The 16,200-nt window shown below is 30.1% G+C and overlaps 1 protein-coding gene across 1 annotated transcript; it reads right to left on the reverse strand.

Annotated features, from left to right (window-relative positions):
* Window positions 1–3,331: 3,331 nt before the first annotated feature.
* Window positions 3,332–11,181, reverse strand: LOC124909544 (glycine-rich cell wall structural protein 1.0-like). The gene is made up of 4 exons (XM_047450214.1): window positions 11,094–11,181; window positions 10,895–10,995; window positions 4,145–4,240; window positions 3,332–4,063 (listed from the first exon to the last, which is right to left on the reverse strand). The coding sequence occupies exons 1-4, from the start codon at window positions 11,179–11,181 to the stop codon at window positions 3,332–3,334; spliced, it is 1,017 nt and encodes a 338-aa protein (XP_047306170.1).
* Window positions 11,182–16,200: the final 5,019 nt, after the last annotated feature.

The raw sequence follows: 16,200 nt of genomic DNA on the forward strand, positions 1-16,200 counted from the left end.
AACTTATATTTTTAAAATTTTCTGTATTTATCAAATTTGGTATTTAATTTAAAATATAAAGTATTATTCGCCTAATTGATTAAAATGTTGTACTTGTTTTTGTTAGGTTGTAAGTTTGAAACACACGTATAACATTTTAAATTTTATTTTTAACCGTTTTAAGTATATATGGACGGGTCAACCCACAATCCAACCCAAGTTCCATTTATTCTCACATATATATTCAAATTAACTACAGCTCTATACCCTACAATCCGGACAATATAAAAGTTAAGCATCATTATATATATATATATATTAGGTAGTTAAAATGTTGAACTTATATTGTAAAAATGTCCCGCGTTTATCAAATTTGGTGTTATTTAAAATATAAAGTATTATTAGTCTAGTTGTTTAAAATTAAAAGGTTGTACTTGTTTTTGTTAGCATACGTTATTTAAAATATACTAACACGAAGAGAGGATAAGGATTGTAATGAAAAAATAAGTATGAGATATTATTGTTATTGTTTTTGTTTGTTATTGTGAATGTTTGTTCTAGACCATGATTTAATTGCTATTGAGTTTTCTTAAATAATAGTTTTTTGATTACATATTTATTTTTAGATGAATAAAGAAAATAAGAGAGTAAACAAACAATATTAAAATGATTTGATTTTATAAAAAATAAGTCATTATTTTCCAAATTAGCTTAATTAAACAATTTATTAAAAAAAAAAAAAAGACACCACAAAGAAAACCGACATAATGTGACACCTATCATCACAATTGTAAAGAAATTAAAAATATTAATGTTGGAGATAATATGACCGTTTGCTGAGTCTTTCTATAAAAAGGTGTGAAGGCATCTCTCAATTTCATCCATTCCAAATCATTTTACTAGTGAGAAAAAATGATCCATAAAGGTGTTGTCTTGGCTTGGGCGGTGGTTCTTCTCTTTATCTTCTCTGCAATAACCCAAGCAGGTTCAAACCCTCTTAAACTTCTTTAAGTTTTCCTATTATTAATATATATAATCATCACTATTTTTAATAGTGATATATATGCACCAACTAATATTTTTGAAATTTAAAAAACAAATCATGAAAATTTATGTTTGATGTTTATTTTTCAATATTATTTTACACTAATATATAACTTGATAGATAGAGTGTTGAATAGATTTAAAAAAATGATCATTTATATATATTATGTAACATATATAATTTATAATGATTATTTGGCAGATGTAAAAATTTTGATTTTATATATTTGCAAAAGAAATAACCATAAATATACATTAGCTAGACGTTTTAAATATATATGTTTCAATTATATAACTTTTTATATGGCACAGAAGAAGAGTACTCGGTTGATCAGATTAAAAAACCACGACCCCGTTGTTGTCAATGGGGAGCTGGGCGTTGCTTGCGTTTGTGTTACAACGTGGAAGAGGTATCAACTCTCAAGGCTTACGAAGAAGCTGGAAAAAGAGGAGAACCGCAATACTCGGTTGAACAGAACGTGGGAGGTCGTCGATGTTGTGTACCAGGACGTAATAGGAGTTGTATGCGGTGGTGTGGCCCTCCCGAGATAGGAGGAGGACTGCGATACTCGGTGGATCAGACGGGAGGTTTTCATTGTTGTATACCAGGAGCTTTTGGGAATTGTATGCAATGGTGTATCAAAGATGAAAAGATGGCAGCTCTCGAGGAAGGAGGAGGAACACAATACTCAATGGATCAGTATCCTGGTCGACGGTGTTGTTGGGGACCTCACAATAGATGCGTGAGGTGGTGTTGATCGATCGAGGTAGATCTTCGGTCGGACACATGATGAAACACGAGTGTGACTTAAGAAATAAAGAGATGTATAAATATAATAAGAGCTTAGTCTTTTATTAGACAAGTGAACAAGTTTGATGTATCTCTATCATTATCAAGGTTTTCGTTGAACTAAAGATCAGCAACTTTTGTTTTGTATATTCATGATTGTTGTTCATGATTCTGTGTTTCATTTAAGACGTACGACATGACTTTGTTTTAAGCTAACGATGATTTCATGTTGGAGGAACGCTTTTCAGGAATATATTTGGATAATTGATATTTAATATTCTCAGGGTCAAAACTAATTATATTTAATTTTGTGGTGTAATTAGAAAAGTCATGCTGTATTCGTTACAGAAATAGAATTGATTTTAGAAATAGATTGATTTTTTTAAAATGAATCTTGATTTAGTATAGCTAAGAATAATATAATTTGTCGAGATAATTTATTTATTTATATTTAAAATTAATTTTTAATTTTTAAAATGGATATAAATATGTTTTGATTGAATTTTAATGAATCCATAAATTAAATGAATCAAAGATCTCACCAAACCTTTTTTTTTTTTTTGTAATGATTTATATAATATTAAAAGATAAGAATAGTTTAAATGCAATTATATAAAACATGATATTATAAAAATTATAATGAATGAAAGACAAAGACAATCAAAGGAGAAAGACTCTAGGCCATGGACACCAAGAAATCAAAGTGTACTAAGTTATCAAGATCTAAATTACTAGCATTAAAAAATGAGAAATAATTGGGAAGGAAATTTGAGAAAGTAATTTTAAAAGGAATGATAATCTGATTAACCAAAAAATAAATAATTAAATTCTTTTTTTTTTCTCACATTTTATCTTTTTTAATCAGTGATATAATGACACATTATTCTCTCTTTCAAATTTCGTCCCCTATCACTCTCTCATAAAAAAAAATAACAACAATTATAATCGTATTCCATATTAAACTCTTAAGTTTATCTTTATAATGGTTTAAGACATTAAATATATGAGTGTTTTTAATTCAAAATTGTAGAACTAATTGATATAGATAGATATTGTTTCACATGTATTATCCTTTGATCCAAGTAAAACATAATGGTACATTTATCTAACTAGTTCAAGCCACTAGGTTGAGAAATAAACAAGTAAAAGGAAAACTACTCTACAAGTTATAGAGTTTAAATGGGAAAAAGATATAAGTTGTAAAAAACATGAAGACATATAATATAAAATAAAATAATTTAAAGTTTAACAGTTTGTGAAACAAGAATATGAAAACAAATATAATATTATTAAAAGTTGTTCATATTATTAGAAGATGTTACTTTTTTTTTTTTACATTTTATATAGAGAAAGATGAAATAACAACATTATATTAATACATTATTTTGTAGATAACTCCCTTACACTTCTTCACTTCTCTTGTAAAAAGAGGACATTTTATTTATTTATTCATTCATTCATTTGTTTTTCTCTTTATTATTTCTAAGACACAACTTCTTCATGTGCCCTAGAGAGGTTTCAACACCACCGCGCGCAAACACCACGAGGTCCATAATGGCAACACTTGTGACGTCCTCCCTGATCCACTGAATACTCCGGTCCTCCACCTCCACCGCCTCCTCCTCCTCCTCCTCCCTTTCCACCGCCTCCCTTTCCACCGCCACCCTTTCCACCGCCTCCACCATACTGGCCTCCACCCTTTCCACCTGATCCGGATCCACCTCCGCCGGACCCGCCTCCCTTTCCACCTGATCCCGACCCACCACCGCTGGAACCGCCACCTTTTCCACCGGATCCACCGCCGCTAGAACCGCCTCCCTTTCCACCGGAACCGGACCCACCGCCGCCATAATTACCTCCCTTTCCACCGCCGCCGGAACTTCCTCCCTTCCCACCAGACCCGGAACCGGACCCGGAACCACCACTTCCGGAACTACCTCCTTTTCCACCGGATCCGGACCCGGAACCACCGCTACCGGAACCACCTCCCTTTCCACCGGAGCCTGAACCACCGCTGCCAGAACTACCTCCCTTTCCACCGGAACCAGACCCAGAACCGGACCCACCACTGCCGGAACTACCTCCCTTACCACCGGAACCGGAACCGGACCCACCACTGCCGGAACTACCACCCTTTCCTCCGGAACCGGACCCACCACCGCCATACCCGCCGGACCCGGTCGTATCAACTTCATCAACTAAACTCGAAACAATCAAGAAGTCAATTCTATAGTCAAAATGAAGAAGTGCCTGATAACAAGAATAATGTATTTATGAAGTTATTACCTATTGAGTCTTCGGGCGCAACAGAGGCTTCTTCCTCAGCAGTACGGCACCAATAAACGCAGCGGCCATTCCTATATTGGCAACACCGGCGTCCAATGCCGATTCCACCACCAACTTGATCTGTGGAGTAGGCTTGTCCACCTTGGATGACAAATAATAATAATTATTATTTTTAACAAATATTTATCCAACAAAAGAAATCACTTCAATTTTCCATAAAAATCTCACAAATTGAGACTATAGATATATATATGATCACCTTTAAGAGGGTTTGAATTATCTGCCCAAGCTATGGCAGAGAAGATGAAGAGAAGAAACACTCCAAAGACAACACTTTTATGAATCATTTTTTCTTTACTTGAAAAGGATATTAATTGAAATGGGATGAAATTGAAAAGTGTTCTTCATACCTATTTATACTACAGGACATAAATCCATATTAATTAACCGACAGACACCTTAATAAGGAAAGATCTGCTTAGAACACTGACAGAAAGGCATATTATCATCACAATCCATGTATATCCTTTACAAGACACGTGTAACTTAACGTGACATTGTTACATGCAATTGCTAGATTTCTATGACCAGGTTCATAATTATCTTTTGTCCTTTTTTCGTTAAAATTTATGTTTAAATAATGGTGGTTTGTCTAAATGGGAAGGAAAAAAACAAGGGCACCGATGTTTGAGGATGAGGGATAAGAAGAAACGTGATTCTTTCTTCTTCTCCTTCTCTGCAAATGCATGCAAGGGCAACATTTATCTTTATCTTGTAAACACTTCTCATTACTTCCATACCTTTTTTTATTTTTTAATAAGCCAATTTTTCCAATCTTGTTTTGTCTACACGACTACACCTAGCTCGATTGACTCCGGGACCTCGTAGTGTTATCCGGTCTCTTAATTAATGTTCTTCTTGGTTTTATCCCCTTTTGATTCTTGTTATTGATCATGTCTAAATTGAAGATAGTATTGCAAGATTATATTCTTGATGAATGAAAAGATCATATGATTGGATTGAATTGTTTCTATAAGCATTTGATTTATATACACTTAACTAAAATTATTTGATCAACTAATTAATACGCAATCGAATATGCAACTAAAATTAAGAAACTAAAACATATTTAAAAGGGTTTAGTAATTAATTATTTTTATCATCTTCCAAAAAAATATGAGTTTTCACGCAGTGTGAAGATGTATCGTATGAACAATAATTCAAAGAGATATTTTCTCTAGCAAAGTAACACCAAACTTAACATGTTTTCTGTGCACATAAAACACTGAATATGCTCATAATAGACATCAATAATATTGTTACATAATAGTATAAGAGTTGAAAATAATAAAACTTGAAGCTCGTTAAGTGAGAATAATTGTATCCAACATAACAGGTGAAAGAATACTGTATTCAGATAAACGAAGACCTTTTTGTTTCATAGAGGTCCAACCAATCGAATTGTCGCAAGGAAAGTGTAATAACCGAGTAAATCTACTATTATCGGAACATCTTATCAAATCTCTAAGTGCGGAGTTGATCATTCGGACCTTTAAGGCTATATAACTTCCTAAGGTTTTAGCTTAGTGTGTTTAATATGTGCGTTGACTGAGTTGTCAGTGTTTGACAACTGACTAATGATAGATAATATTGACAAATTAAAGTGAAGTAATAAAGGGATTACAATTAATTATGCTCGGATATTTGGAAATAATTAAGTAAAGATCCTTGTCATGTTTAAATAGAAGTGACAAAAGAGACCCAAGGATATCTTGGTACCAAGGATATCTTGGTACAAAACATATGTTGGTACAAAGCATATTAGAAGTAATATTGTATTGTATTTGTATAACTGAAGTTTAAAAGAATAATCATCTCCTAATGTAAGACACTTATTTTTTTTCCTCAAAATTTATTATTTTTAATAATTATTTCAAGGCTATAATAATATTTATTTAAAATTATCTACAGACTAATTGCATGGAATTAAAAATTATTTTAAAGAATAATGTCGTATCAATTGAATCCGAAAATAATTAGTTACGAACTATTTAAAAAAAATAATAAAATCCAATTTACAAATAAATAATTAAGGTGGATAATAGATTAAAGGAATTATTATCATTATTTATTATATATTTTTGGGAAAAATAAGAATTAACTGGCCAAAATATATAATAGAATAAATAAAATAATAATTAAGTTTTGAGAAATCAATATGAATATTATTTATTTAAGTAATATATTGGATATTAAAAAAATAAAATAAAATAAAATCCAAAATAATAAATAATAAGTTGTTAATTAGGGTAATTTAATATATCTATAATTATTAAATGTTATTATTATTTTTTTGAGATATTTTAAAATTATAGAAATTTAGAATATATATATATAAGGAATAAAATATATTTATTATTGATATTATTATTATTATTATTATTATTATTATTATCTTACAGCATAAAACAATAAAAAAATACCCAAAAGATTTCGTTCATCTATTATATATAGAAAAAAAGCCTTCAACTTACCATTAATGTAAAATTAAACAAGAAGATCAAGGGTTTCCCTTCCTTGGCTCATTTGCCATATTTCTCATTAAGAAGTTGAGCGAAGAACAACTACAAATCGTCGATTCCCTCAATTAAATTGTTGTTTTCGCAAAAAAAAGTAACTTATCTGATTCTTCCACGATCCTCCTCAGATCCATGATACCACGATCTACACAAGTCTTTTACAAGATTCAGTCTCCCCAATGTCTGCCAAGAAGACCGCATTGAAGAAGATTCTCAACTCCGACGCCTATAAAAGAAGAGACGATTCACAAAGAGAAGGGACCGGAGATAGAAAAACAAACTGAAAATATAGAAAGCGCGAAGAACACACCCCCGTTGTATTCCTAAATTCTGTAAACTTTTCTATTGAGTTTTAGTGAGATTCAAAGGGTTATTAGCTATTTGAGAATTCTTTTTGTAATCTATAGAAATGGACCAAGCCTCATTTTAAACATTTATTTGGGAATATATTAATATTAATTTTGATTTAAAGTTTCTATTCTTATTTTTGTTCATCATTCGAACATTTATTGATAGTTGTATTATTTTTTAGTTTGATTAATATATGTATGACTCTTGTTGAAACTTATTGAATCTCACCAAACTTTTTTTAATTATTTATATAATATTAAAATATGAGAATAGTTTAAACAAAATTATATAAAACATGATATTATAAAAATTATAATTAATGAATGAAAGACCAAGACAATTAAAGGAGAAACACTCTGATCAGCCATGGACACCAAGAAATGAAGTTGTCAAGGAAGGCCAACCTCCTTCTAAATGACTAAGATTAAAAAATATCATTGTTCTCATATTAAAAAGATAACAACAATTATAGTTATTGAAGATATTATTTTATATATGAACAATTGTATTTCATAATAAACACTTTTATCTTTATGATGGTTTAAGACATTAAATATATTAGTGTTTTTATTCAAAATTGTAGAAGTAGTTGGTGTAGATAGATATTGTTTACTAATAAAAATAATTGTATCCAACATTGCACGTAGAAGAATACTATATTATGAGAAAATAAGACCTTTTTTGTTTCATAGATGTCCAAAAAATTAAATTGTCGCAAGGAAAGTGTTTTAATCGAGTAAATCGATGTTTATTAGCTATTTGAGAATTCTTTTTTGTAATCTATATAAATCGACCAAGCCCCATTCTAAGTATTTATTTGGGAATATATTAATATTGTTTTCAATTTAAAGTTTCTATTCTTATTTTCAATTAATTTTGTTCATCATTGAAACATTGTTTGATATTTGTTTTTTAGTTTAAAAAATTAATATATTTAGGACTCTTGTTGAAACTTATTGAATTTCACCAAACTTTTTTTAATGATTTATATAATATTAAAAGACGAGAATAGTTTAAACAGAATTATATAAAACATGATATTATAAAAAATTATATTAAATTAAAGATAAAGACAATTAAAGGAGAAAGACTCTGATCAGCCATGAACACCAAGAAATTAAGGTGTACGTAGTTATCAAGGAAGGCCAACCACCTTCTAAATGACTAGCATTAGAATATATCATTGTTCTACGGACTAATTTCATGGAATTAAAAATTATTTTAAGGAATTATTTGGTATAATTGAATTTAAAAATAATTAATTATAAACTATTTAAAAGAATAAAATCCAAGTTATAATCAAATAATTAGGGTGGATAATAGATTTAAAGAATTATTATCATATAATTATGTATTTTGGGAATGATAAAAATTAACTGGTAAAAATATATAATAGAATAAATAAAATAATAATTAAGTTAGGACAAAATTGATCAATTATTATGAATAATATTTATTTAAGAAATACATTGAATATTAAAAAATAAAATAAAATCTCAAATAATAAATAATAAGTTGATAATTAGGGTAATTTAATATATCTATTATTATTAATTAATGTTACTAGAAGATTTCGTGCTACGCACATAGATAAAAATTTATTGTTATAACGTTCCCCACATTTATCAAATTTTGTGTTCAATTTAAAATATAAAGTGTTATTAGCATAGTTGGTTAAATAGTTGTACTTGTTTTTATTAGGTTGCGAGTTTGAAACATACCTATAACATTTTTAATTTTATTTTTAACCGTTTTAAGTTTATGGGTCGGTCAACCCAGAATCCAACCCAAATATTCATTTACTCTCACATATATATTCAAATTAATTACAACTCTCGACCCGGCAATCTGGACACTTTCAAAATTAAGCATCATTATATATATATATATATATATATATATATATATATATATATATATATATATATATATATATATATATATATATATTAGTTAATTAAAAATGTCTTGCGTTCATCAAATTTGGTGTTCAATTGAAAATATATTGTGTTATTAGCCTAATTGGTTAAAAAGTTATACATGTTTTGTTCGGTTGCGATTTTGAAACATACCTATATCATTTTTTATTTTATTTTTAACCGTTTTAAGTTTATGGTCTGGTCAACCCAAAATCCGTCAACCAAAATATTCATTTACTCTCACATATATATTTAAATTAATCACAGTTCTCGACCCGGCAATCCGGACACTTACAAAATTAAGCATCATTATATAATATATAAAGATCGTTATTTTTTTTTTGAGATATTTTAAAATTATATAAATTTAGAATATATATAATATATATATATAAAAGGAATAATAAAATATATTTATTATTGATATTATTATTATTATTATTATTATTATTATTATTATTTTGCAATCTTACTTACCATTAATCGTACTCTACATCTAAAATTAAATAAGAAGACCAAGGGTTTTCTTCCTTCATTTGCCATATTCCTCATTAATAAGTCTACTAAGAGAGCGTGACAAAGAATGTCGAAGATGCGGGCAAGAAAAGCCAGAGAAACTCACGGTTCTCTCTAGTTGTGCGAAGAACAACCACAAATTGTCGATTTTCTCGATTAAATTGTAGTTGCCTGGAAAAACGTGACTTGTCCGATTCTTCCACGATCATCCTCAAATCATTGATACAACGATCTACCCAAATCTTTAACCGGATCCAGTCTCCCGGCCAATGTCTTCAAGAAGACCGTGTTGAAGAAGAATCTCAACTCCCCGACTCCAATTTACAAATTTGACCGAAAGTCCATGACTAAGAAATTAGGTTATTTCTTGTTTATTTTATTTAATTCTTTTATTATCTTATATTCATTAATGATTAAATAAATAATAATGAAAAATGAAAAAATAAATTTAGCAAGGAAGTAATATTTTTTTATGTGAATTAAATTTTTTTCTTCAATTAAGGACCAATTTGGTCATGTTTTTTTTTTTTCATGTTCAATTATTTTTATTCTTTATTTTTTTTAGGGCTCCAAAAATTTTAAAACTAACTTTATAAGTTTATCAAAACATTGTGTACCATCCTTGATACTTATTCATATATAATACATGATGGAGTAACCACACACACTACATAATAACTTTATGGCTAGATAGAGATACATTAAACTTGTTCACTTATGTAATAAAAGACTTATAAGCTCTTATTATATTTATACAACTCTTTATTTCTTAAGTCACACTCAGTTTCATGTGCCCCACCGGAGATCTAACTCGATCAACACCACCGCATGCATACTAAGTGAGGTCCATATTTACGGTTCTCCTCTTTCTCCAGCTTCTTCGTTAGCCTTGAGAGTTGCTACCTCTTCCACGTTTAGACACCACCGCTTGCAACGCCAATTAGGATCCCTTTGACAACATATTTTATCTATGTTTTGTAAATAAACTAGGTAAGTTATTAGTGTAAAATAATATTGAAAAATAAACATCATACATAAATTTTCATGATTTGTTTATTTTTTTTAATTTCAAAGATATTAATTTGTGCATAGTACTATTGGCAACACCGGCGTCCAATGCCGACTCCACCACCGACTTGGTCTGTGGAGTAGGCTTGTCTACCTTGATGACAAATAATAATTATTATTTTTAACAAATATTTATCATCATCACCATTTTCGTTTCCTTAATATCGTCAAAGAAGAAAACATTAAATGAAAGTATGAAACATACTAGGTTCCACTTCCGCTCCCAACTTCACCGCGTTTTCTTCTTCCACTACATATAAATTCAAAACATATATTAATTCAAACAAAAATCACTTCAATTTTCCATAAAAATCTCACAAATTGAAACTATAATTATAAAAGTTGCCACCTTTATCGTCTACTTTCCCACCTCTACCCTTGCCACCGCCTTTACCGCCTCCTTTGTGATGATGATCATCTATCGAGTAGTATGGACCTTGGTTTGGCTTCGTTGTTTCTTCCTCTGTATAATCAAATCATAATCAAACAACTATAACATATAAATATATAACATTTATTGCAAAATATTGATTAGTAATGGAGACATAAATATGTGATCACCTTTAAGAGTGTTTGAATTATCTGCCCAAGCTATTGCAGAGAAGAGGAAGAGAAGAAACACTCCCAAGACAACACTTTTATGAATCATTTTTTCTTCACTTGAAAAGGATATTACTTGGAATGGGATGAAATTGAAAACTGTTCTTCATACCTATTTATAGTACCGGACTTAAATCCATATTAATTAACCGACAGACACCTTAATAAGGAAAGATCTGCTTAGAACATTGACAGACAGGCATATTATCATCACAATCCATGCATATTCTTTACAAGACACGTGTAACATAACTTGACATTGTTACATGCAATTGCTAGATTTCTATGACTAGGTTCATAATTATCTTTTGTCCTTTTTTCATTAAATTTATGTTTAAATAATAGTGTCTGAGTGGGAAGAAAAAAACAAGGGCACCGATGTTTGAGGATGAGGGCTAAGAAGAAACGTGATCCTTTATTCTTATTCTTCTATGCAAATGCATGTAACTTCAATTTTAGGGCAACATTTGTCTTTATCTTGTCAACACTACTTCTATTACTTCAATAATTTTTAATTTTTTTTTTAATAAGCCAATTTTTCGAATGTTGTTTAATTTGTACCTAGCTCGATTGACTCCAAGGCGTCGTAGTTCTTTAATAATAGTAGTGTTCTTCTTGGTTTTATCTCCATTTCTTATTCTTGATGTGTAAATTGAAGATAGAAAATAGTATTGCAAGATTATACTCTTATTGAATGAAAATATATTATTGTATTGAATTGTTTCTACAAGCATTTATTTTATATATTCTAGTTAAAATTAATACGCTATCTTATATGCAACTAAAATTAAGAAACTAAGACATTGGAAAATCATATTTAGAAGGGTTTAGTAAAATTGTTTTTATCACCTTCCAAAAAAAAAAAAACAAACGAGTTTGACACACTAAAGGAGAAAACCTATAAGAGATATATAAATCGTTTTGTATTAATATTAGCAACTTAATATTTTGTGAAGATGTATTGTATAAACAATATTTAGAATTGAGATATTTTCTCTAGTGAATTAAAAACCAAACTTAACCAGTGATAATTTATATCAATAATATTGTCACATCATATTATAAAAGTATAGTAACAAAACTTGAAGCTTGTTAAGCAAAGTGGAAGAAAATGATATTGGGATAAACGAGTTGGAACTTATTTTATAAAGTTTCAAAAAATTAGATTGTCACATGAAAAATGTAATAGCGGAGTAAATCTACTATTATCGGGATCGATATATTGTCAAGCGAACAACAAATTTTTTATATTATATAATAATATATAGTTAAAATATTATCACAATATTATATTATATTATTATAGTAGTTTCCTTTATAAATATAATGTAATGTCCATATAATAGGGTTATTTCGATACTTCCGGTATAGGCAGTACATGTATCTCACTCATAAGGTGACACACATACACACAATTGAAATATCACTCTCCTTATTTGTTGAATTTTTTCTCTTTGTACAAGTGACGCTGACTTTATAGAGATACATACAATGCATCACTAGTAAAAAATAGTATATGACAACCATTTCCATCGATTGGTTTAAACACCAGGAATTAAGAACATATTGTCGATTGAGTTCAAAACCAATCAATATTATGTTCATGATACCGATTGGTGTTTAAAACAGTCGGTGAAAGACCCTCTATAGCACTGATTGGTCTCAAAACTAATTGGTATACCCCCTATAAAACCACACGAAAAAAGGGCGGCATATTTTGTCGCCTTTATGAAGCATTGGTACCGATTGGTTTGAAAACCATCGGTGAAAGCCCCCATAAATACTGATTAGTTGAGCTACCAATCGGTGAAGCCTTAATACATAGTATTGATTGGAAGATAAATCATTCGGTATTGCCTATAAATTATCAAAAACAAACTGAGAGCTTCCCATGCTCCCATTTTCACTTTCCTCTTCATTTTCCCCCACCGTTTCTCTCTGCCGATCGTCGCTCTGCCTGCGCACTGTCCGTCCCTTTCTCACGCCTCCCAAAGATTCCGATTGGTAAGATCTTCTTCGTCTAGGTTAGGTTTCCAAGATTCAACTTATAAATATGTAATATCTTCTTCGTTTAGGTTTAGGTTTCCAAGATTTCTTTTGTTGTCGCCGATACGAAACTCTTAGTGTTGTCATTCTCATTCAAGTGATCTTTCTTCCTATCTTGTATTTTGATTATTTGTTTTGTTAAATGAAATGTAGAAGAGAATGTTTTTGATTGATTAAGATATATGATTTGAAAACATTTGCTCTATTTACACAGGTAGAAAAAGGGTATTCTGTAAAAAAAATGTTATTAACGACGTTATAGAGTCGTTACTGAATTTTTTTTATCAGCAACGGTTCTATAGCGACGTTACTAATATCTCATATCAGTAACCGCTAACCATTACTAATATTATATCAGTAACAACTATAAGGAAAGTCGTTACAGATATCAAGATATTCTCTCCGTTTTTCGAAATAAGGGTATCTGTAACGATTATACAAAGAACCGTTACAGAAACTTATAAACAATCAATAACGGTTCTTTGTATAACCGTTATAGATACCCTAATTTCGAAAAAAGAGAGAGAAAATTATGGTATCTGTAACAGTTATACAAAGAACCGTTACATATATCCTTATTTTGAAAATAAAGAGAAAATCACTGTATTTGTAACTGTTATACAATGAACCGTTATAGAAACTTATAAACAATCAGTAACGGTTCCTTGTATAACCTTTCTAGATACCCTTATTTAGAAAAACAAAGAGAAAATCATGGTATTTGTAACAGTTATATAAAGAATCGTTACAGAAACTTATAAATAATTAGTAACGGTTCTTTTTTTTTTAGAAAACGTGTAAAATCATTTCATTAAAATCCCAAAAGTGGAAGGGTTAGAAATCAAAGCTAGACAAACATTAGCTATGATTAAGGATGAAAAATAAAAAGATCCTAAAAAAACTGATTAATAACATTCTAGAAAAACAGAGATTACAAATAGAAAAGACTACATTCAAACCTAACCATCCCATCTTGAGATTTTCGCATGCCATCTATTTTCATTGAGAGGCTTTCTTCCCCTTCCTCTTCATCTTCCTTTAAAGATAAAATGAGATTGTATTGAAGAAGATGATGAGTATTGTTGTTTCTCATTTTGATTTCTCTTTTTGTACGAGCTCGTTCTAATTTCATAGAAAAAATTATTTTTGAGAATTTCAGGGCTTTTACCTTTGTTATCTTCAACTTGAATTTTTGTATTATTGTCTTCTTTATCTCCAGCTTCAGTTTTAGACTCCACAACGGTTTTGGAATCTTCTTTATCGTCTTTAGAATTCTCTATTTCCTCTTTGAAATTATGGGTGTTTTCCTCAACAATAACTTGAGTTAATCTTCCATTTTTATCCTAATCCTTTGTATTATAGAAAATTTTCTTTTCCTCTTCACCTTGATTCCTTTACTTTCTTTCTTTCGCTACTTTCCTTTTTCTCATAATTTTTCTTGCTTTCTTCTACAAATGTTTGATCTTTGATTTTAGCCTCTTTTGTTTCCTTTTTTTCTTTTCTGCTTCTAGGCTTTTCTACTATTCTTTTTTAGCTTTATCACATTTATTATGCATAAAATTGTTATAGAAAGCACACCTTTTTGGTTTCCATTCATAAGAGACCTCCATGGCATTGTGTATTCCTTCTTTGTCAACAACTACCATTTTCATTGGCAGGACACATCTATGATGCACTTCAATGCTAATTCTAGCAAAGGACACGTGCTCTCCTCCTTCAGATATTGGGTCTATATATAATAGTTTCCCAATTGAACTTATAAAGTGACTAATTGCTTCAGCATTTTACATGTGGGTTAGAATGTTCTAGAGCTTGAACAAAATCTGGGCAGTTTCCTTTGGTCTGCTCTATAGATTTATCTATTCTAACCACTTTTCTAGCTTCATACACTTTATTCCTATGTCAGTATCTTATTTATCCAAGATTTCTTTTAGAATTGAGTCCTTTTTGAACTGTAGGGTCATGTATGTTTATAGAAACCTTTTCAAGCCCCTTTTCTCCCCACTATTTAATTAGAGCATCTTTGATTGTTAGAAATGATACTCTGTTTTTCTCAATGAAGTTTCCAACCACCACAAACTCTCACTCTTCAATACATTTCTCCTCTACTTTAAAAGGCATTTTGAATTCAAGTTTTCAATACATTTCTCCTCTACATTAGAAGGCAGTTTGAATCCATATATAATAGTTTCCCAATTGTACCTGTAAAGTGACTAATTGCTTCAGCATTGTACGTGTGGGCTGGAATGTTCTAGAGTTTGAACCAAATCTGGGCAGTTTCCTTTGACCTGCTCTATAGATTCATCTCTTCTAACCACTTTTCCAGCTTCATGCAATTTGATAATACGAAAGTATGCCCAATCTCCAAGATTTCTTTCAGAATTGAGCCCTTTTTGAACTGTAGGGTCATGTATATTTGTAGAAACCTTTTCAAGCCCCTTTGCTTCATACTGTTTAATTAGAGCATCTTTGGTAGTTGGAAATGATACTCTATTTTTCCCAATGAAGTTTCCAACTACCACAAATTCTCAGTCTTTAATACATTTCTTCTCTACTTTATAAGGTTGTTTGAATTCAAAAGGAAAGTTGAGTATCTCTACCTTTGTTTGGATATCCCCCAAGTAGCTTTTTCCTTTATATTCATGGTCTTTAGATTTCTTTTCTGCTTTATTCTTCCATACCTCGTTGAATTTCCATGTTGAATTACTCCTGATAGTGTATGTATTAGATTTGGGAGCCTTCATAAGCTCCTTCATTGCATCAACTGACCATTTAATTATTTTCTCATATTATATTTTCTTTAGTAATTTTTAATTCTGAAGATAATGAATATTCAGTTGGACTGTTATTTACTGAGCTTTCTCTTTACTAATTGTGATTTTTCTCTTCTTAGCATGCATAAGGAGTTTGATAATTTGGTTTTTAAGACCAAACATGTTTTGGCTCTTTCATTATAACCAACCTTCCAAATTCTTTCTTTCTTCCCCTGTTTTTCTGCTGCATTTTCTTAAGAATTTTTAAC

Source organism: Impatiens glandulifera, chromosome 7 (assembly GCF_907164915.1).
Source record: "Impatiens glandulifera chromosome 7, dImpGla2.1, whole genome shotgun sequence".
NCBI classification, from domain to species: Eukaryota; Viridiplantae; Streptophyta; class Magnoliopsida; order Ericales; family Balsaminaceae; genus Impatiens; species Impatiens glandulifera.

Coding starts and splice junctions, on each gene's coding strand:
- LOC124909544 (XM_047450214.1), bottom strand. CDS start 11,181: ATGATTCATAAAAGTGTTGTCTTGGGAGTGTTTCTTCTCTTCCTCTTC. Junction 10,996..11,093: donor TAATTCAAACACTCTTAAAG/GTGATCACATAT, acceptor TTGATTATACAG/AGGAAGAAACAACGAAGCCA. Junction 4,241..10,894: donor GCAAGGGTAGAGGTGGGAAA/GTAGACGATAAA, acceptor TTGTCATCCAAG/GTGGACAAGCCTACTCCACA.